We start from the raw sequence: 23,604 nt of genomic DNA, 5'->3' as shown, positions 1-23,604 counted from the left end.
CATAACTGATATTCAAAATGATAAGCGAGCACTGCTTTGTTTACATTTCATATGTCTGTGTATATCTTTGTTTCGGTTTCTCCTTTTGAATGATGAATAGTTGCTGATATAGACAGTTAACTCCTTACATGCAGGTGTAGTCTGTGCGGTGTGTTGAAGCACAGCTTTTTGGTTCAGACACAGCTGATGCGAAGTGACAACAAAGTCGACTTTAATCACCGTTAGTTCTTTGAAGTCGGCTTGGTATGTCTTGGCTTTTACATTTTGGCCAAAATGAGGCAAGAGCTCATCTGTTACTAAAAGAGTTGTGTTTTGGTGGATCATATGACACTTATTATGTCTTCTCGAAGTGCAGTGGAGCCTTGAAGCTCAGTCTGTGCATTGATATATTTCAGGTCCATGGTCAGAAAGCAGCATGGGAGGATCCAGTGGAGTGGGTGAGGGATACGCTGCCCTGGCCTTCAGCTCAACAGGACCAGGCCAAACTCTTTCACCTCCCTCCGCCAACCACTGGCCCCAATACTGCTCCAACACAGCAGCCCGGTGACGAAAGGGACACGTCCAACAAGGACACATCTCTTTCCACATTGGAGTCCGATCCACTGGTGAGTGTCTAGTATAACTACACCTGAACCTTTGTGAACAAATCTGCATGTGTTATGACAAGCTGTCCTTATTCTGTCCCTCATTCAGATGGCGATGCTGCTGAAACTCCAGGAGTCTGCCAACTACATCGAATCACCCGAACGGGATATTTCTGGCAACCCCAATTTCTAGGCTGAGCTAAAAGACTCGAGAGCTTACTAATGGCTAGTGCTGTTACAAAACACTGTTCTGTACAGCTGATTTGCACCTCCTGTCTCCTTCAAAAGGCTTGTGAGAGACGAGAAGAGGAACTCTCAAGAACATCCATGTCAAGGCAGACAGAACTCTAAGTCTGAAAGAAAAACAAAAGAACTGATCCTGCCAGATCTGAGCGAGAATCTTTTTTGCACTGTTGTCTTAACCAGTCTTTCCTTTGCTTATTTAACCTGCAAGTGGCATGGCAATACTTGCAACTGGGGATTGTGAAGATGAAATGTTCTTGTCTACCATACTGGGAACAAAATGTGCTCCGCAGTTGTTTGATATTACTTTTGCTTTGAGTAATATCTGACCATATGGACCAAAAATCTATTCTTGTTTGCAAAAGTACCAACACTCCATCCTCAAGATCAAGTCACTCGAACCCTGTACACAAAGGTGCGGTTACATTTAGACCAACTCGCATGGATGCAAAATGTAATGTACAAGATGGTGCTTAGAATTCAGCCTTAAATGATGTCCCTACATATATCATAAAGTCAGTTCCATAGCAATCAGAATATTACTCTATATTACCTCACAGTTTGCATAGTGATGCAGTTTTAAGGTGCAGTACATACCCATAACCAGGTTGCATTCATTCCTATAAAACACGCAGACATCAGACAGATGTAGACTGTAGATCTCTGAGAGGATGCACTTTGATTCATAGCTTTCAATCAAGAGCACTGACTGGTTGTTCGAGATTCGTAGGTTGTTCACTCCAATGGTGAGTTGCAGCAACAAAACAACCAGAAGTTGTGAGAGTTTGAGGCGACATGAGCGATGGATGAAGTTCAACTATATGCAAATGTCTACCAATGGGAAAACAGACAGTGAAGCTCATGTGATCTGCCGCCTGATATTGTTGGTCATTTATTGCCTGCAAAAGTTGCTGAATTAAGGTGGCACTTGGAGATGCAGCAAAGCTGGGAATGACTGCAGTAGGGTTCATGTGATCCACCACCTGATATAATCGGAGGGCGACCTCAGGCGAATAAATAGCTGTCAGTTATAACAGAGGTGCTGTTACTGGTGCATGGGAACAGTATGCAACATCTTACTTTCAGTAATCGTTTACGTGCGTCCAGTGCTTTTGACCTTAAGGCACAGGTATACTTCATTTTCCATGTTTCGCTCCATCTCACACACCGTTGAGCATTCAAGCCCTTCAAAGTAAACTTGAGCGTTGTGACCGTGAGCATGTTCTAGTGGGCCTTCAAGCACTCAATCGCTATTTTCCATGCACAAGTCCATGGCATGCAGACATAAAAAATGGGCTGCACATGGATGTTGTGCACAGAAAAGAATTGTATAATATGGACTGTGTGAGCCGGAGCAGAACACGGACAAGGGAAGTATACTTTCAGCTTTAGATCCAGTAACCAAGGTGCTCATAGATCATCAAGATAATCAAAGGCTTTGTTCTCACTGACACCCCAAACCCAATTCACTTGGCTTTGTGCTGATGTAGCAACTATTGTAGGCCCTGTTTCCACCTGGTATTATCGTGTTTCAGATGCATCTCTTGTGATCTCTTGTTTTTGGTTTTTGTTGAGAAACTCCCCTTTTATTTTGGGATACTCAACATCTCTTTTGCAAGAGTGCCAAGTGTACACAAATACTATTGAATGAAGGAAACCATGTTGTGCAGCTTATGAGCGAGCAGGAATGGAAGCAAATGAAAAAGATACAGATTGCAGCTGCCAATACCATGAAGTTTGAATTACTTATTTTGGTGCAGTTTCTCTCAACACGTCCCAGAACAATCAAGTGTTAGTTGAGCGGGTGGAAAGAATGTGATGCTTCACTTCAATTCGGAGCATTTTTGACTACCTCTGTATGTGGTTTCAGTTATACGATGACAGTTTTAGACCATGTTTAAACCTGCATTTAGTGCCTAACACTTGTGATCGCATCACCAAAAATGCATATTAATACAAGGTGGAAACAGGGCTGTAAATATACTGGATATTGGCTCCACTGCCTGAACAAATGAAGCCAATTTGAGCTCCTGCCAAATAAGATGTAGATAGATTGGTTTTGAAAACAAATCAGGATTGTTTGCAGTGTGAACAAAGCCAAAATGGTTTAAACAATTTGTTATGTCTGTAGAAGGTTTAGTAATTTATGTTTGGCCTTTGTTATGTCTAGAGCTTCAAAGCTAAATCACATCAGTGTTAGCTCACGGTTTTACACACACTTATGTCCTCTGGTCTTCTGTAACAATGTAGCCAGTTTTGGAAATACGTAATTGTTTTGGGGTTTTTTTCTTGTCATTTTAAGTCACAGGACGACCCCATATCAGGGTCTTTTACAAACTCTCAAATCATTCCAGTAACAATTGTAATAATGACAGAATATCTTGTGATTCAACACACCCTAAAAAATATCAATGGTGGATTGTAACTCATTAATGCGTTTGCTATTGGCTGATTACAGGTGCTCCAGAACTGTATGTGCATGAAAGCTTTAACTGAGGAAAATTATAGCTAAAAAAGGCACCTTATCACGAGACGCCAAAGGATGTGTTGGCAACCAGTCTACAAGAGCATCTTTTGTGATCTTTTTCATAAATTACCAAATTGTCATGTACATGTACTAACCGGTTAGTACTAGCGCTATAGCAATGTCAGATGAAACGTAATCTGAGAATGTAAATTGGATCAAAACTTCAGTTTGCCAACACACCTAGTGCTCTTGATGATGCTTGCTGACTCTTGTGCTCGTGTTTACGTGTCCTGTTATTGTCAGACGTAGCTCTCCAAATGAATAACCAGAGGAGCATTTTTTTAAAGGTCTTTTTTGTATGTTTTTTTTTTTTTTTTTTTTTTACTAAAAATCCGACATTTGTAAATAGATTTTCAAAAAAATTGCCAAAAAAATGCAAACAAAAAAGGTCTATGGTAGAACAAACAGAGCAAGGATAAAATATAACAACTACTGTATAAACTGAATGTGTCTGGTTAGATATACATTACAGCGAGGATCGCAGTCATCTCTCACTTATCGCCTTTCCTGTAGAGGCAAGTTAACTGCCACAAAGTAACTAGATCATGTTGCCTATGTACGTTATTCACTATAAAAGTGTCCTCTGTATTCTCTTCCGGATCGTACAAGGTATTCAATGGCTTTTACGATTGAGTTGGCCATAACAACCCATAAAAAAAACAGTAAAAAAAATAAGTGGCAGTGGTGCTTCAAATCACACAAGTACCTCAAAATCTGTCTTAACAGCTCATCGTATGATTATAAACTTCCCTTAATCGCTTAAGGATAGTTCTGGGCTTTGGGGAAGATTCCCCGGTGTTTGTCATGAAAATGTGCCTAATATAAACCAACTCGTTGGACATTGCAATACCTAAACTATTATGTTTTGCAAGGGATTGTTTGCTGTGGAGGATAAGAATGCGAGCGAACGTGTTATCCTTTTTTATGCTAGCTTATAAAATAACTTTGAGATTTGAGCTCGCCGGTAGTCTCGTTTCCAGATGTCCTGGAAATTGAGGCTGCTTTGCCAGCTAGCACAAACTAAAGCCATTTCCCACTGTCTCTTCTCGTCTCACAGATATATTTGCCATCGTAGTACAGTGTGCTTTATCATATCTGCTGTCTTGCATATGAACTGATACAGTTTGGACAACCTAAAATGGAGTGTCTAACTAAGTTTTGATTAATTTATTCATTATTTTTACTGTTTTACGACTAACAACGCTGAATGTTCAAGCAGGCACAATAATAATAGAAAACCTGTGCTTTGTAAACTTGTTTATTTCCACTTGTTTTAGATTAAACAGGTTCAATATTGTTTAATCAAAACAGATTGATTTGTCACTATGCAGCGTTGGAATAACATTGTAGAGGTGAGTTGTTAGTACCAATGACAGATAACAATGGTATATGTGATAAGCTAATGTGCAGGTTTGATGGTGTTTTAATGTTGATGTGTATCACCATTGTTTGTCTGGAAAAACACATTGGACCTAACTGTCCCACTGGGATTTTAAACAAAAACTATGTTTTTCTTTCTCTTCTTCTTCCTCTTTTTTCTTGCTTTCTTTAAGAAATCTTTCTATTTTGTATAGAACATTGCAATTGTAAACATTGTAAATAGTAAACTCATCTGCGACCACAATCACAGTAAAATATGAAAAGATCCGGCCCTATGATGAGACACCTTTTGTTATTGTTGGTTTTAATTATTATTTTTTGCAAACTGTCTGCTGGAAAGGGGTTATAAAGGCATGTGCTGATCTGAGAGGATTTCTTCCATCAAATATTCACTCATGTTTCCAATAAACTCGTGCCATCCCTACACTGGTTTTGTGCATTTGTCAAAGTTAAAAAAAAAAAAAAAAAAAATGCTGTTTGGCAATTATTACATAAATTTAATAGAACGTGACAGATAATCACTAAACTTCTCAACTCAACCATTCCTATTCTTTTTTTTTTTTTCAGGTTTGTCTCCCTCTACTGCCTGAATTTTGTAACTGCAGTATGGACCACACTTTGCATTGGCAATTTTAGACGAAAGAGGGCGCCAAATTAAAAAAAAAATAAATAAAAATAGGATTAAATTAAAGACATTAAGTGATATTAAAAATGAGAAAGTTCAAGTAAAATTAGAGTCAGAAATATTTGAACTCTAGACACGAAATAAGCTACATGATACTGATACTATTACAATACTAGCCATATTCGTCTGAGTAATGAGGTGAGAACCGTTTAGGGTTTTTCCTGAGTTATCAAGGCTATTTAAAGAGGAGGAGGAGTCCCGAAGGTCCATACTTAGAGGAGGTATAAACTGAACGTCCCAAAAGACATTTCCATTTCAAAGAGTTTTTCCCAAGCATCATGCCAGCCTAATGACAATTAATTTAAACGAACTATTCGTCGCACTTTAATGTAAACTGTAAAATTTCTACTTGCCTTAACGGTCATAATAAATGATATTGTTCATGGACGTCTATCAGCTGTTATTTTAATGAAATAATAAAAGTCTCCTCAGTTGTGTGGAGGATTCGCACACGCCCTCTAATGAACAACATGCGTTACTTCCACTCATTTCACTAGGAATCTGACGACGTGTTTAGCTATCATTTACCATGGTAATCTGCCAAAACACCAAAGTTACTACACTCACTGGGGCTAGCAGTGTTATATTAGAGTGTTATTTTCTAATACTAACTGTTGAGATACTATTAGAGTTGTTTTAATATTCAACAATGAGTTTTTATTTTTAGATTTTTCGTTTTAATTTTTATATTGTGTAGGGTTATTTTATAGGGTTATTATACATATATACTTATATTGTATGTATGTGTGTATATATATATATATATATATATATATACACAGTCATGGCCAAAAATATCAGCACCCTTGGTAAATATGATCAAAGTAGGCTGTAAAAATTAATCTGCATTGATAATCCTTTTGATCTTTTATTTAAAAAATTCACAAAAATCTAACCTTTCATTGGATAATAAGAATTTAAAATGGGGGGAAATATCATTATGAAATAAATGTTTTTCTCAAATACATGTTAGACACAATTATTGGCACCCCTAGAAATTCTTAAAAGTAAATTTAAAAGTAAAAAATATCTCTGAAGTATATCCCCATTCATATTTACAATTTAGAGCACTCCAGGGTGATTATGAACATGAAATTATCCAGCCATGGCTTCTTGTTTCACAGAAATATAAATAGGAGGGAAAACAAAAGCCCAAATTCCCTTAATCATCCATCACAATGAAAAAAAAACAAAGAATATATTTCTGATGTGTAGCAAAAGATAATTGAGCTTCACAAATTAGTGAAGTGGCTTTAAGAAAAGAGCTAGAGCAGTGAAAATTCCCATTTCCAAGCTTTCGTGGATGGTTCATGTTCTTCTTGTGGGGACATGACCATCTCGGAGTTGCATAATAGACTCCGCTATGTCAAACATGGCGGAGTCCTCTGCCTCTGCCGTGATCCAGCGTTCGTTCCGGGCGGCGCTGTATCCGTGGAGTCAGAGGTGATCTGAGGGTGACAGTGAGGGCTTCCCCAAGAGGAGTTCCTCACCCCTCAGGCGCTCCGCAGCCGGTGGGGTTGCCGTTGGAGCGGGCTGGGACCTCTGCAGAGCGGGGTATACCGCCTGTTTCCTTCGGTGCTCCCCCTGATGACCAGATGTCGGTCGCTGCATTGGAGAGCGAGTCGCCCTCTGGGGATGACGACTCGGCTGCGTTGCCCCCTTCGGGTGTGGTAGCGTTGTCCGAGCCAGACCCAGAGATGACGGCTATGCTTTCCGGGCCGCCGAGAATGTCGGGCTCGTGTGGAATCCTTCGAGTCCCGATCCTTCGAGGCTGGACGAGTGAGCTCGGTGGGGGTCGCGCTGGTTCTCAGCGCCCGGTGACATTCTTTCCGGAAGTGCATGAGGAGCTTACAAGATCGTGGAAGGCACCTTTTACTGCCCGAAACAAATCTTGTGGCTCCTCCGCTCTCACCACCCTCGATGGTGGGGCCGCTTTGGGGTATGCGGGCATCCCCTCAGTGGAGCGGTCTGTGGCCATGCAACTGTGTCCAACAGCCGCTACCACTCTGCGGGTGACCCGTGTCTCTCGCGGGCCTGTAAGTATTCGTCAGGTCTAACTGGCAGTGCTTATAGAGCCTGTGGGAGGCGGCTTCTGCCCTTCACGCCATGAGCGTTACTGCAGGTCCACCAGGCCAAAGCCCTGAAAGACCTGCACGAGGGTGGTCACGACCTGGCGGTTCTACATGAGCTGCGTGCTGCGACGGACCTCGCGCCGAGCGACGAAGGTGACCGCACAGTCTCTGGGTCATGCGATGTCCACGCTTAGTGGTCCAGTAGCGCCATCTCTGGCTGTGTCTTGCTGACATGAAGGAGCAGGAGAAGGTACAGTTCCTGAATGCTCCCGTGTCGCAGACCGGCCTTTTCGGCGACGCTGTCGAGAGCTTTGCCCAGCAGTTCTCGGCAGCCCAGAAGCAGACTGAGGCGATCAAACACATCATGCGCCGGAGGAAACCTGCTGCTTCCACTCCGGCTGCAGCCCCTCAGCCTGCTCGCCGCCGTGGCGCCCCTGCGGCTGCCCCGCCTCCCGCAGCCGCAGCAGCCTTCCACCAGGCAGCGTCGTGGAGCCGGTCGCAGGCAGGACGCCCAGCCCGTCCAGGCCCCCGCCAAACCTGGCGGCAAGCGCAAGTGCAAGAGGCCCTGAGACGGGCGACCCGGAGATGGTGGAGACTGCTTGTCGGGAGATGGTGACCGCACCACTCCCTCCCCCGGAGGAGGGCCGGGCGGAGAATCTTTTGTTTCGTTTTGTTTATGTTCTGCCGCTGGCCCAGCAGCCAGCGGTACCCAAAACATCAGTAAAAGAGCAGTTTTCTCAATCTCTGGGTCTCAAGAGGAGGAGAGTGGTGAACCGTGCATCACGGGAACACTTCCCTTCTCCTCTCTCGCCAGCAGGCAGCAGTGGGTTGCCCAAGAGCACCCCTCCTGCCCATTTGTGGAACCAGGTAAGGGCGGTAGCACTCAAGTCCCCGCTTCAAGTCGTCACACGCCAGGCTGTCACAAGCCTCAAGCCAGGTTCCTGTGTTTCCTCCCTCACGAGGAGGAATCAGGTGAGTGTTACACTGCACACCCAGACCCCGCCCCTGCCATCACAGGCCAAGCCGTCACAGGCTCGGGCCGGGTCCCTGTGTTCCACCTCGCTGCCCCACCGTGGGTATGTCGGTGGCCTCGTTGGTTCCGCTGGCACGGTCTCGGAGCCTGGATAGCGCTCCCCAGTTCGTCTCGGTGGCTCCTGCGGACCATCAGACTCGGCCACGCTGATTCAGTTCGCCCGGCGTCCCCAGATTCGGGGGCATCCGGTTCACTTCAGTCAAGGCCGTCGATACCCCTGTCTTGCGTGCGGAAATTGCAGTCCTGCTGGCGAAGGACGCGATAGAGCCGGTCCCTTCAGCCGATATGAGGTCGGGTTTTACAGCCCTTACTTCATTGTGCCCAAGAAAAGCGGTGGGTTACGACCGATCTTGGATCTGCGAAGTTTTGAACCGTGCACTTCACAAGATGCCGTTCAAGATGTTGACGCAGAAACGCATCTTTGGGTGCGTCCGTCCCTAGATTGGTTTGCAGCGATCGACCTGAAGGACGCGTACTTTCATGTCTCGATTCTCCCGCGACACAGGCCATTCCTGCGTTTTGCGTTCGAGGGTCGGGCGATCAGTACAAGGTCCTGCCCTTCGGGCTGTCCCTTCGCCTTGCGTCTTCACCAAGGTCGCAGAGGCGGCCCTTGTTCCCTGAGAGAACGGGTGTGCGCATCCTCAACTACCTCGACGACTGGCTCATACTTGCACAGTCTCGAGAGCAGTTGTGCGCACAGGGACCTGGTGCTCAGGCACCTCAGCCAGTTGGGTCTTCGGTCAACTGGGAAAAGAGCAAACTCGTGCCAACGCAGAGTATCTCTTTTCTCGGCATGGAGTTGGATTCGTCAACCAGACAGCACGCCTCACCCAGGAACGTGCTCAGTCGGTGCTGAACTGCCTCAAGACTTTATCAGGCAGGACGGCGGTCCCACTGAAACTCTTTCAGAGGCTCCTGGGGCATATGGCTGCAGCTGCGGCGATAGTTCCGCCGGTCTGCTCCATATGAGACCGCTTCAGCACTGGCTCCATGGCCGAGTCCCGAGGTGGGCGTGGAAACGCGGTACTCACCGGGTTCAGATTACACCGCCTGCCGCAGAACCTTCAGCCCGTGGACAGATCCTCGCTCCTTCGGGCAGGAGTGCCCCTGGAGCAGGTATCCAGGCATGCTGTGGTATTCACGGATGCCTCGGCCACCGGCTGGGGAGCCACGTACAACGGGCACGCAGTGTCAGGGGTGTGGACGGGTCCCCAACTGCGTTGGCATATCAATTGCCTCGAGTTGCTGGCAGTACGCCTTGCCTTGAGCCGCCTCAGAGGGCGCCTTCGGGCAGGACGTTCTGGTCCGTCACGGACAACACTGCGACCGTGCGTATATCAACCGGCAAGGCGGTTTACGCTCCGTCGCATGTCGCAACTCGCCCGCCACCTCCTCCTCTGGAGTCAGAAGCATCTGAGGTCCCTTCGTGCCATCCACATCCCAGGAGTGTTCAATCAGGCGGCCGACGAGCTGTCTCGAGCGGCACTTCCTGGGGAGTGGAGACTCCATCCCCAGGCGGTCCAGCTGATTTGGAGTCGGTTTGGAGTTGCTCAGGTAGACCTGTTCGCCTCCAGAAACCACCCACTGCCAGTGGTTCTATTCCCTGTCCGAGGCAACGCCGCACGGATGCACTGGCACACAGCTGGCCCCTGGGCCTGCGCAAATATGCGTTCCCCAGTGAGCCTGCTAGCACAGACACTGTGCAAGATCAGGAGGACGAGGAGCAGGTCTTGTTAGTGGCTCCATATTGGCCCAACAGGACCTGGTTCCCGGAACTCATGCTCCTCGCGACAGCCCCTCCCTGGCCGATTCCTCTGAGGAAGGATCTGCTTTCTCAGAGACGGGCACCTCTGGCACCCGGCCCAGACTTGTGGAAACTCCATGTGTGGTCCCTGGACGGGACGCGGAGGTTCTAGGTGATCTGCCCCAGGAGGTAGCTCTCACTATTGCTTCAGCACGAGCACCGCCCACAAGACGGGCCTATGCGCTGAAGTGGAACCTGTTTCTTCGAATGGTGTTCCTCTCACCGTGAGGACCCCCGGAGATGTTCGATCAGAGCCGTGCTTTCCTTTTTGCAACAAGGGTTGGAGCGTAGGTTGTCCCCTCCACCCTTAAGGTTTATGTTGCTGCTATTTCCGCTCACCACGACCCGTGGGGGAGGTCGGTGGGAAGCACGATCTGGTTATCAGGTTTCTTAGGGGGGCCAGGAGGTTAAACCCGCCTAGGCCTCCCTCCCTACCCTCTTGGGATTTGGCATTGGTGCTAAGAGCCCTACAAACTGCCCCCTTCGAGCCTTTGCAGTCAGTTGAGTTGAAGTTTCTCTATGAAAACCCTGCTCCTGACTGCGCTTGGCCTCGATCAAGAGGGTGGGGACCTGCAGGCATTTTCGGTCGACGAATCGTGCCTTGAGTTTGGGCCGGCTGACTCCAGTGCAACACTGAGGCCCCGGCCCGGCTATGTGCCCAAGGTTCCGACCACTCCTTCAGGGACCAGGTAGTGAACCTGCAAGCGCTGCCCCTGGAGGAGGCAGACCCAGCCCTAGCTTTGCTCTGTCCTGTACGCGCACTGCGACAGTACGTGGATAGAACTCAGAGCTTCAGGACCTCAGAACAGCTCTTTGTCTGTTACGGAGGACAGCAGAAGGGGAAGGCTGTCTCCAAGCAGAGGATGGCCCACTGGATAGTGGATGCCATCACCTTGGCCTATGAAGCACAAGGTGTGCCCTACCCGCTCAGGTTGCGTGCTCACTCCACTAGGGGTGTCGCATCGTCCTGGGCGCTGGCTCGTGGTGCCTCGCTAGCAGACATCTGTAGAGCTGCGGGTTGGGCGACTCCTAACACGTTCGCTAGGTTTTATAGCCTGCGTGTCGAACCGGTTTCCTCCTGTGTTCTCACCTCAAACGGGTAGTGGCATTGAGAGGCCCGGCTCAGAGTCGGCTTGCAGCGTTCTTTCGCCTAATTCTCCAGAGAGTTCCTTAACCAGGCAAACCCTGTCGAGACCTCCAGCACTCCGGCGTCCGGACGTGGCGGAGCGTCCGCGCCAGGCCTTTCAGCCAATGAATTCTTGAAATCTGATGTGAGGCTAGTGCCCATATGAGAGACCCTGCCGGGATCCCATATGTGTATTCCACGGTATGCTTATTAGAGCCGTGTTTCCCCTGGCAGACCACGTTCTGCCATCTCTAGTGATGCAGCCTGTGCCATCTCAGAGACTTCCATGTGCAATAGGGCCCTCACGGGGTTACTTCACATGTCTAAATGCCACTTAACCCCTCTGGGAGGAGGTGACTCGCAGTGTGCCTCTTCCAAACGGAAGGGCATGCTTCCCAGTGTTTCCAAGTCCTACTGTCTGGGTTGTCCAAGGAACAACAGTAGTTGACCTTCTCTGTGTAGAGCCCGGTCCTATCGTCTGCCTTATAGGAAGGATCAAGAGGTCTACACAGGGCACTGGAAGGGCAGCTCCTGTGGCTTTGGTAGATCCCAATTGCCGGTCATCCGACGTGACTCGGAGTGACCGACTGAAAGGGAACGCCTCGGTTACGATGTAACCCTCGTTCCCTGAAGAAGGGAACGGAGACGCCACGCCCAGTTGCCACAGTTTGCTGTACCACCGCTGAGCGGCCGGGTCACCGGCTCGGCTCCTCAGCGAAAGCATGAATTAATGCGGTGCACCCGCTGCCTCTTATACTCACGCTGTGATCAGCGGCAGCTGGATGCAATGATCGCATGCCAATGTCCATTGGCTCGTTTAGTTACACTCGAAGTGGATTGGTCTCTCTGGCGAGATCCCAATTCGTCGGTCATCCGACGTGACGTCTCCGTTCCCTTCTTCAGGGAACGAGGGTTACATACGTAACCGAGACGTTATCAGACATGACTGGAACTTCAAATGGCACTGGCTTCTATTGTCAGATGAAACTAAAAAATTAGCTTTTTAGCAGCAAACACTCAAGATGGGTTTGGTGAACACAGGGATAAAAAGTACCCCATGTGTACAATGAAATATACTGCTGTATGTTGTGGGCCTATATTTCTGCTGGAGGTCCTGGACATCTTGTTTAGACACATGGCATCATGGATTCTATCAAATATCAACATATAAAAAAATCAATAAGTGACTGACTCTGTTAGAAATCTTATAATGGGCCATGTTTGGATCTTCCAACCATACAATAATCCAAACACAAACCTCAAAAACAACACAAAAATGGGTCACTGAGCACAAAACCAAGCTTCTGCTGGCCATTCCAGTCCTCTGACCTGAACCCTATAGAAAATGAGTGGGTGTACTGAAGAGAAGCAGCACCAACATGGAGCTGGGAATCTAAAGGGTCTCGAGTGATTCTGGATGAAGGAATGGTCTCTGATCTCTTGTCATGTGTTCTCTAACCTCATCAGGCATTATACGAGAAAATTTAGAGCTGTTAAACTGGTAAATGGAGGTTTCAAAAAGTATTGAATAAAAGGGTGCCGTTAATTGTGGCCAATGTGTATTAGAGAAAAACATTTATTTCATAATGATATTTTCCCCCATTTTAAATTCTTATTATCCAATGAAAGGTTAGATTTTTGTGAATTTTTAAAATAAAATATCAAAAAGGATTAACAATGCAGATTAATTTTCACAGCCGATATTTTTGGCCATGACTGTATATATATACATATGTTTTAAGTTGTCTGTATTATGTAAATGTACTACTTTTAAGATAATACAAATAAAACAAATTGTTATTGCATTGCACTAATTATGGTTGCACTGAAGCTATACATAAATAAATAACAGTAAGGGTCCAAAAAAATACAATAATAAAATTACTTTCCTTCATATAAATATATGCAGTGACACTCATACTCATAGTTTACTCAAATAACTCTGAATGGCTGAACCTACAATTCTAGATGTGTATCAAAAGCATGTCTGTTATGTAGTAACATGGTTTTTGAAAGGTCTGTAAATACTGTTGAATGCACACTAAGCTTTCATTAAGGTTTCACTATTTCACCACTCATATCTGTGAAAGGCATAAGCAGCTTCAGGTTTAAATGACAGTAATTGCATTCTGTAAAGACAGAAACTCACACATTAACCTCAGTGAGTTTTTTTTTTTTTTTTGTCCCTATATAGATTTAGTCTCGATTCATTTGCAACATGCAACTATACCAAACTCACATATTTAATGTCACATGTAATACTCTTCAACTGACAAAATACAACAACCTGAAGTTGAACCCACATAAAACAACCTGACGACTCTGTGCATCTGACAGGGAGTCTCTGACATGTGACTGCAGCTGTTTCCCCCCGTGAGACACCTTTACATGAAGGAGCCTGCAAACTGTGAGAATATAACGGCTCAAAGAGGCCGGAGTGTCTGTTAGTGGCTGTGTGGGCTAAAAATGAAACTGAGGCCTTGCAGAGAACAGAAAGCAACACATCACTATGACTTCTGACGGAAACACACTGCTGGACAACACCTTAAGTTGACACTTCATGTTGGATTTCCAAGCACTGAAAGCCTTGTGTTTGTTTAACATACATGCAACACCTAAACCCTAGGAGCTGTAAGAATTATTAAGAAAAATGCAGGTTTATACCATTTTATTAACTTGACAACACGTTTTTAGCCCTCAAAGACCAACTAAGTTTATCTTAAATATCTTAAAGGGGTCATATAATGCCATTTTTTGTGCAAGTTAATATGATTCTTTAGGGTCTAAATGAAAAGTTTGTAATCCCATTGAATCCAGTCTTCTTATCACGGCCAGGAGTGCCGTTCCCAGCCTAGAAGGGGCTCAGATCCTCGAGCCGAGCCCAGGAGAGGCTCCAATTCCCCAGTCAATCCCAGGAGAGGCTTTAGACCCCGAGTCAAGCCCAGGAGTGGCTCCAATGCCCCAGCTGAACCCAGGAGAGGCTTTAGACCCCGAGTCAAGCCCAGGAGGGGCTCCAGTTCCCAAGCCGAGCCCAGGAGAGGCTCCAGTTCCCAAGCAGAGCCCAGGAGAGGCTCCAGTCCCCCAGCCGAGCCCAGGAGTGGCTCCAATGCCCCAGCTGAGCCCAGGAGAGGCTTCAGACCCCGAGTCAAGCCCAGGAGGAGCTCCAGTTCCCCAGCCAAGCCCAGGAGGGGCTTCAGTTCCCCAGCCAAGCCCAGGAGTGGCTCCAATGCGCCAGTCAAGCCCAGGAGGGGCTCCAGTTCCCAAGCCGAGCCCAGGAGTGGCTCCAATGCCCCAGTCAAACCCAGGAGAGGCTCCAGTCCCCCAGCCGAACCCAGGAGGGGCTCCAGTTCCCAGGCCGAGCCCAGGAGGGGCTTCAGTTCCCCAGCCGAGCCAAGGAGAGGCCCCAGTTCCCGAGCGCCCGCCAGAAGGGGACTTCCCCAAGAAAATTTTGAGGGGGGCCATATGGACAGTGTCTGTGTGGCCGGGCCAAGGACCAAGGCCACGGAGTCAGCAGATCCGCCATGGCCTCCCGAGTCGGCAGATCCGCCATGGATCCCGGAATGGGCGCCACCCAGGAGGCCGTCCATCCCCGAACTCTGGCCCTTGAGGCCTCCAGAGCGCCCACCCCCCCTCCCCGTTAGACTTTGTACGGCGCGGGACGCGCCTTTGGGGAGGGGGGAGTAATGTCACAGATTCACCTGCCTCACCAGCTGTATCACCTTATACACCAGTTGAACCGCACTACATTTCCCAGCATCCTTCTGGTCTCTCACCTGCACTCCATCTGTAACCACTCACACCTGACTGCCATCAAGGAATCCTCTGCACCTGTTGCCACCAATCAAGCTCCCTATAATACTTCACTCAATCCATTCCCTCACTGTCTGGTCACAAGGTAGCAAGCTATTCTCTGGTCGCCTTCCACCTCTTACCTCAGCACTGCCGGTCAGCCACTTGCCCACCAAGGAAAGGACGAGGGCCCAGATAAGACTCTTTATTCTGCTTCCCCTGATGTTTGAGTTACCATTAACCTTATATTTAAGTTGTGAATAAATTACTTACCTGCACGCCAGAACCCCCTTGTCTGCCTTCTTGACCAGAGTGTTACACTAATATAACACCCAGATTTTTGACTGTAGAGGAAGAAACAGTACATCCGTCTAGTTGCAAATTGTAATCCAAGAGATTCTGAGTACTGTTTTTTGGTCCAATATGTAATATCTCGGTTTTATCTGAATTTAATAGGAGGAAATTATTGGTCATCCAATCTTTTACATTTGTAACACTATCTATTAGCTTAGTTCAGAAGTTTCATCTGGTCTTGTTGAGATATATAGTTGAGTATCATCAGCATAACAATGAAAACTAATCCCGTATTTTCTAATAATATCACCAAGGGGCAACATGTATATTGAAAATAGCAGGTTGGTTCTTCCTGTCCTATAGCTGTAAAGCACTGAAGTTTTTCTTTGGGAGCTGTGAATGAAACTGAAGTACTAGACGGTGCAGAACCTACATTTGTTATTGTATTTCTAATGTTATCTATTTTATCAGTGAAGAAATTCATAAAGTCATTACTATTAAACTGTGAGGGAATATTTAGATTGGGTGGCGTCTGTTTATTTGTTAATCTAGCCACTGTGCTAAATAAAAACCTTGGATTGTTTTGGTTATTATCTATGAGTTTGTGGATATGCTCTGCCCTGGCAGCTTTTAGAGCCTTTCTATAGCTGGACATACTGTTTTTCCACGCAATTCTAAAAACTTCCAAGTTAGTTTTTCTCCATTTGCGCTCAAGATTACGAATTTCTTTCTTGAGAGAATGGGTATAACTGTTGTACCATGGCGCAGTACGTTTTTCTCTAACCTTTTTCATATTGAGGGGGGCAACAGCTTCTAATGTATTAGAGAAGATAGTGCCCATGTTGCTAGTCATTTCGTCTAGTTCACGTATATTTATGGGTACACAGAGCAGTTGAGATAAATCAGGCAGGTTATTTGTGAATCTGTCTTTGGTGGCTGGAACAATAGTTCTGCCCAGATGATAACGCGAAGCCATATAGTTAATATCGGTAATATGCAGCATGCACGATACAAGGAAATGATCAGTAATATCATCACTTTGAGGTACGATATCTATATCAGTAAGATCAATTCCATGCGATATAATTAAATCTAGCGTATGATTGAAACATATGAAGCAGCTAGCGATGCAATACATTTCACTCCTGTTACGATGCAGTGCGATCCGATTTCGATTCGATTCAACGCAATGCGATTCGATGCAATGGAAAAATATATGATTGCTTTTATTTCTTTGGTTCAGACAGACAGCAAATCATAAATTAACGTATGTGTCTTCTGACTTCTAATGCCTCGAGGCCTGTTTCATAAAACAAGTTTACCAAATAGGCCAGGCTTATTTCAGTTAGTCTGACTCACTGTCAAATGATGTGGTTACATAAAGCAAATTTAACAAAGATCAACCTCAGTCACTGTGACAACTTATGCTGGAAAACTAACCTGGTCCAGGGCAGGCAAACTGTCAGGCTAAGCTGAGCTCCTCTAACACTGACCATATATGAATGCAATGATTTTACTACTCTCTCATACACTTTAGCCATGCATTCTTTCTCTCTGGTTTTATGGCAGCTGTACCTTTTAGAACAGATAGCATTAGAACATTACAATCTAACATTGCTCTTTAAAGCATTAAAATCACCAAACTAAAAGTTAAAATCACTCAATTAAAACTACATTTTAACTGCTACAAGATACACACATTAACTTAGTAATTAGGAGTGAATCAGCTTATATTTACCCATTACAATAGTACCTTTACAGTTACTACTGCTATGCTATCATAAAAATATACCTATATGTCATCAGCGGCACAAATTGATGGGGCCGAGCCGAGCGCTGTTGATGGTTGGTAGTGTTATTTTTCTAAAGTACTGGATTATATAGAGGATGTCTGTTGTTGTTGTTTTTGTGTTTTGTCATGAATGGATGTTGTATTGATTATATGTCTGTTTTTTTTTTTTTTTTTTTTTTAATGGTTGTTGTGTGTAAAAAAAAACTATAAAAAGTTGATAACAAAAATAAAAATATACCAATATGTAGGTTTAAAATTCTATAAATGGCACATTTAATGTCCAACGATGAATAATTTAGCAAAATGCATACAGTATTTGACTCAGAATTATTACGCTCCGTATGTTTAGAGCACATGCGTGCAGCAGCGCTCGTTCTCTCGCATGTGCCTCGCCCACTCCTGACAGCAAAATGGATATATTTACATGACTTTCTAACATTTACAGATGAAAAATATAGTCGTGACATGTCAGTTATGCACTGAGGAAAACACAACGTCTCAAATGCATTAAACAGCACAAACATATTCACTGTTTGCCATGGTGGATCGATTAGATCCATGATCGACAACAAGGGCTTATTAAGAATAAGCGTGCACAAATTAGTGAGATTCTGTGAACGGTTTAAGGAACCGCTTTAGCCCCGATTGATTTATGTTATGTTATTTCAAGTCAGGTTTTGGACTTTAATCTCCGCTTTTCCTCAAGTCTCCGCAGTGTTGTTGTGATTCATCATATTCACGCACAGCAGTGATGAGAGAATGCTTGAGAAACAGTTTCGAGAGGAGAAATCAATCTACATATAAAATGTTGGTCACTTTATAAACAATAAAAACGTAGCGCATCCACTAGTAATTATATATAAATAAATCGTTTTTTACTGATGCAAATGTGTTAGAAAAGATGCATCGCGATAAATGCCAACTTGTAGCCGATCCACACTTTTTAAACCGATGCATCGCATCGTTAACTTTTTTTGCCGAATCGGGGAATCTTCACATCCCTAGTGCATACGCTCAGATTTGATTTTAAGAGTGTGTCCACGCCAGCAATCATATTTGTAAAAACGGTCTTTGACGTGACTTAGCGTCACGTCAGGGTCTGAGCAGACCTTTTATTGTCGGAGTACTGTAGGTTTTTAGAAATGTAAGCTGTTCTTGCAGCTCGCTGTTCTAAATTAAATAATTTGGACGATGACTCTGATCTTTTACATGTTAATGACATTAATTAGGAGTCGTTTGCAAGGCAGAGAGCTGAAACCATTCATTTGCGCGCAAGTTCAAGATCATTGCATTTCATAGATTTCACATCTGAAAGAGACGCGTATGTGCGTTTTCTGTACGTACGTTCATTTTATGAATCACACTTACGCATATTCGAGAAATTGTAGGATTCTGCGCAACATTTTATAAATGAGGCCCCTTGTCCCTGGAGCCCAATTCCAAAGGAATTTTTAACATTCTTGTAGTCACTGATCACCACAATGGCTATGCCCAGGCTTTTCCAATGAAAGTCCAGAAAGCTGTCATGGTAGTGTAGCATTTGGACTCGGTGCCTATATGTCTGTGAATGATCTCCTGGCCAGCACACCAGCTGGATCTCAGCTGATGTCTCTCTTAGCTTTCCTTCATTTTCTACCTGGGAAGAAACTCCCAATCACCATTGAGTCAGAACACCTTTGGAATTCATCACTCTTCAGACCGATAATAACGTGATCGCAAGTCCAAAACCTTGAAACCATCAAGACTTTTCATCCGAGACTGCATCCAGACACTCACCAACAACCAAGGCAATGAAAGTATCGTACATTTAACTACACGAAACAGAGGTTTAGTATAAGCTATAGACCCCGTTATAAACGGCGCTGATGGTTTTACTCAGGTGGTTAACTGACTCTTTTCATAGCTTCATTCTCTGGTTTTCCTGATGGTTTCATCCATCAAGTCTCATCTGCCCTTTCCCCATGTATGAGTGATTGTATGTTTGTTTGTTTAGATTAGTTATGTGTGTTAGTGTTTAGTTAATAAAACTCTTGTGCACAAATTACATGAGTTTCTGATTCTGCCTTGAAAATGTATGTCCCTTAACGATTCCGATACCTGCTACATGCTCTAATGCATTAATACTTAGGGAAGTATTTTCTGTGGCAACAAAAATATCCTTTCTTAGAGTTGATATGAACTTACACGGAATGTTCGCTGGACGAACAGATTAGTTGATGTCACTTTAATTCTGCTACAGTTTCTACTGGCAGAATAATTGTAATTAATCATAATTAATTGTAATTATTTATATACATTTCCCTTTTGAGCTAAATATGCTACAGTAGCCAAGGTGTTATGTGAAAAGTATTTTGTTCATTATGGACTACCGGCAAGAATACACTCAGATCAGGGACAAGACTTCGAAAGCAATTAATCCATGAGTTGCTGAAGAGTTTGGGTATTCACAAGTCACAAACAACTCAAACAACATACCATCCCCAGGGTGATGCGCAACCAGAAATATTAAACCGAACTTTATTGTCGATGTTTGGGACTTATCGAGCAAAAGTGGAGCTAGCATGTCAGTCAAGTAGTCGTAATAATTGTGCAAGAAACAACGCAACTGGACTTTCACCATACAGTGGGGCAAAAAAGTATTTAGTCAGCCACCAATTGTGCAAGTTCTCCCACTTAAAAAGATGAGAGAGGCCTGTAATTTTCATCATAGGTATACCTCAACTATGAGAGACAAAATGAGAAAAAAAAATCCAGAAAATCACATTGTAGGATTTTTAAAGAATTAATCGGTAAATTCCTCGGTAAAATAAGTATTTGGTCACCTACAAACAAGCAAGATTTCTGGCTCTCACAGACCTGTAACTTCTTCTTTAAGAGGCTCCTCTGTCCTCCACTCGTTACCTGTATTAATGGAATCTGTTTGAACTCGTTATCAGTATAAAAGACACCTGTCCACAACCTCAAACAGTCCAACTCCAAACTCCACCATGGCCAAGACCAAAGAGCTGTCAAAGGACACCAGAAACACAATTGTAGGCCTGCACCAGGCTGGGAAGACTGAATCTGCAATAGGTAAGCAGCTTGGTGTGAAGAAGTCAACTGTGGGAGCAATTATTAGAAAATGGAAGACATACAAGACCACTGATAATCTCCCTCGATCTGGGGCTCCACGAAGATCTCACCCGTGGGGTCAAAATGATCACAAGAACTGTGAGCAAAAATCCCAGAACCACACGGGGGGACCTAGTGAATGACCTGCAGAGAGCTGGGACCAAAGTAACAAAGGCTACCATCAGTAACACACTGCGCCGCCAGGGACTCAAATCCTGCAGTGCCAGATGTGTCCCCCTGCTTAAGCCAGTACATGTCCGGGCCTGTCTGAAGTTTGCTAGAGAGCATTTGGATGATCCAGAAGAGGATTGGGAGAATGTCATATGGTCAGATGAAACCAAAATAGAACTTTTTGGTAAAAACTCAACTTGTCGTGTTTGGAGGAGAAATAATGCTGAGTTGCATCCAAAGAACACCATACCAACTGTGAAGCATGGGGGTGGAAACATCATGCTTTGGGGCTGTTTTTCTGCAAAGAGACCAGGACGACTGATCCGTGTAAACGAAAGAATGAATGGGGCCATGTATCGTGAGATTTTGAGTGAAAACCTCCTTCCATCAGCAAGGGCATTGAAGATGAAAGCTGGGTCTTTCAGCATGACAATGATCCCAAACACACCGCCCGGGCAACGAAGGAGTGGCTTCGTAAGAAGCATTTCAAGGTCCTGGAGTGGCCTAGCCAGTCTCCAAATCTCAACCCCATCGAAAATCTTTGGAGTCCGTGTTGCCCAGCGACAGCCCCAAAACATTACTGCTCTAGAGATCTGCATGGAGGAATGGGCCAAAATACCAGCAACAGTGTGTGAAAACCTTGTGAAGACTTACAAAAAACGTTTGACCTCTGTCATTGCCAACAAAGGGTATATAACAAAGTATTGAGATGAAATTTTGTTATTGACCAAATACTTATTTTCCACCATAATTTGCAAATAAATTCTTTAAAAATCCTACAATGTGATTTTCTGGATTTTCTTTTCTCATTTTGTCTCTCATAGTTGAGGTATACCTATGATGAAAATTGCAGGCCTCTCTCATCTTTTTAAGTGGGAGAATTTGCACAATTGGTATGTCCTCAAGCAAGACTCCCAATCGATCTGTTATCAGAGGGTGGAGCAGAAAATTACCAGCAGTATGAGCAAGCTGAGAAAAGACCTAAAAGATCCAACCAAATAGCTTCCGAGGCTGTAGACAAATATCACCAGAAGACCAAAAGACTTTAGGATATGAGAGTACATGATCAAGTGCTCGAAGAAGGGGATCGAGTTCTAATGAGAAATCTTGGAGGCATAGGTGTTGCGAAAGGTCCAGTGAGAATATACTAGTCTTGTGAGAAGTTTTGTTTACAGCAGCAAAGGAAGCAAAGTTTCCTTTTTTTAGCAAAGGAAAACCAGTCTCCTCATGGCTTATATTGAAATTCCTCAAACTTTTTTGGTTTCACTTTATTTTGATGGTCCCTTTAGCACATTCTATTGACAATAAGTAATGTTGCACCTACATTTCTACTAACTCTCATTAGAGTGTTAGTAGTGTATTAGTTGACTGGTAGGGTTAGGGTTAGATTAAGTTGACAAGTTCTTGCAAAGTTACTTATAGTCAGTAGAATATCTGTTGGGAGAACAACACAATAAGGAGTTAGTAGATATGAAGCAGACAGTCTACTAATACTCTTATGAGAGTTTGTTGACATGTAGCTGCAACATTACTTAGTGTCAACAGAATGTTCAAAAGGGACCATCAAAATAAAGTGTTACCACTTTTTCTTGACAAACCCTGGTTTTGTACTTCTAATTCATGACTGGTGTTTTGTTTTGGTCTCTCGTCTGCGCTTCCGCATTCGTCACTTCTGACCAGAGTTTATGCTTCGCCTACGTCCTACTGTACGTCATCTGCCGGAACGGTGTTCTATTGTGAACGTGCGTACAATAATTAGCAGAAGCTGGAGATTACTGTTTATAAAGTTTTAAATATGGCTATTTTTCTTACAATAAAAGCATAAATTTACTTCAGGAGACCTTTATTCACCCCCCAGAGCTGTGTGGGACACTTTTCATTATGGATGGATGTGCTTTATTGGACTTCTTTTGGACTATTGAAAAATAACACACGCTCACTGCCATTATAAAGCTTGGAAGTGCAAGGACATTTTTTTTAATATACTGTAACTCAGACTGTATTCATCTGAAATAAGAAAGTCATATACACCTAGCAGGCCTTGAGAGTGAGCAAATCATGGGGTAATTAGAATTTTTGGGTGAACTAATCCTTTAAGTTAAGTTGCTAAATGTACTGAGTATTTTATTTGGTTTTGAACCAGAATGCAATCTTGTGTTATTCAGTTGTAAAGTCTTATAAGAAAATTCACTTTAAGAGTGTTAAACACTTGTAAGTGTAAAGGTTTAGTGTATTTCCTCTTGTCATTCCTGGAAAAGGATTTCATTGGACAATGTAATTAATTTCAAATTAAAAAAGGGGGTAATTTTACATTTCATTTACTTTGTGTTACTGAATTAATTTGTTGATTCATTTATAAAAAGACTCATAAGACAAGCATTTGATTCTTCAGTCTTTATTGCTGCTGGAGGGACAAACAGTTAACCCTAACCCTATTTATCTATCATAGTTAAGCATAAAATTGATTTAAATACTTTACCAGGCCCCAACTTTAGGGACAGGTTTAAATATATAATATGTGGCTTTAGCTGGTACTTTCAACAAATGTACTACAGATACAAACAGTTACTAACAACACTGGTGACAAGATGCACCATTAGTCATAGACTACTAATAGTGTGCTATTTAACTGCTGCTTATATTATAGGATGTCAGATATGCTAAAGTATTAAGCCTGTTTCACACCACAGGCGTGAGCTTCGCATCAGCTTCCCGTCAGCGTAACTACAGCGTCACTGCAGCTGCAGACTCGTGAGAGTATTCACACTGGAAATGTTTGTGGGTAGTTGACAAATAAAAATTGGACTGTGTCCTATGGTGTGACACAGCAAAAATGTAGAAAAAAAAAAAAAACTTTAACATGAGAAAAATGTATCTTCATTATTAGAGATGCAAATAGCATGAGAAATGTTTATCTTAATGTTAGAGTTTATTTTTTATTTTATTTTATTTTTTACATTTTTCCGTCATACCATAGGACACATTGAAACCAT

At 44.0% G+C, this 23,604-nt stretch overlaps 2 protein-coding genes across 2 annotated transcripts in view; both read left to right on the top strand.

Annotated features, from left to right (window-relative positions):
- The window catches only part of nav1a (neuron navigator 1a), a 161,180-nt gene extending 156,022 nt beyond the window's left edge, over nt 1-5,158 (top strand). The window contains 2 exon segments of the mRNA XM_058762850.1: nt 396-605; nt 694-5,158. Coding sequence (XP_058618833.1) covers nt 396-605; nt 694-777 — 294 coding nt within the window. The 3' untranslated portion in view covers nt 778-5,158.
- Nucleotides 5,159-6,791: 1,633 nt separating this feature from the next.
- On the top strand, nt 6,792-15,061 carry LOC131531556 (skin secretory protein xP2-like). The gene is made up of 5 exons (XM_058762392.1): nt 6,792-6,855; nt 6,917-7,089; nt 7,896-8,044; nt 8,309-8,563; nt 14,290-15,061. Exons 1-5 carry the CDS (start codon nt 6,792-6,794, stop codon nt 15,059-15,061), a joined length of 1,413 nt encoding a protein of 470 aa, XP_058618375.1.
- The last annotated feature ends 8,543 nt before the right edge of the window (nt 15,062-23,604 follow it).

This window comes from Onychostoma macrolepis, chromosome 23 (genome assembly GCF_012432095.1).
Source record: "Onychostoma macrolepis isolate SWU-2019 chromosome 23, ASM1243209v1, whole genome shotgun sequence".
NCBI lineage: Eukaryota > Metazoa > Chordata > Actinopteri > Cypriniformes > Cyprinidae > Onychostoma > Onychostoma macrolepis.
The sequence above is the reverse complement of the archived record's forward strand: the minus strand, read 5'-3'. Positions and strand labels throughout refer to the sequence as shown.

Bases quoted from the DNA above. Each gene is read 5' to 3' on its own strand.
- LOC131531556 (XM_058762392.1), top strand. From the start codon at position 6,792: ATGGCGGAGTCCTCTGCCTCTGCCGTGATCCAGCGTTCGTTCCGGGCG. The intron at 7,090-7,895 runs GTAGCGTTGTCC...CTCCGGCTGCAG, and splicing joins CGTTGCCCCCTTCGGGTGTG to CCCCTCAGCCTGCTCGCCGC. The intron at 8,045-8,308 runs GTGCAAGAGGCC...TCTCGCCAGCAG, and splicing joins AAACCTGGCGGCAAGCGCAA to GCAGCAGTGGGTTGCCCAAG.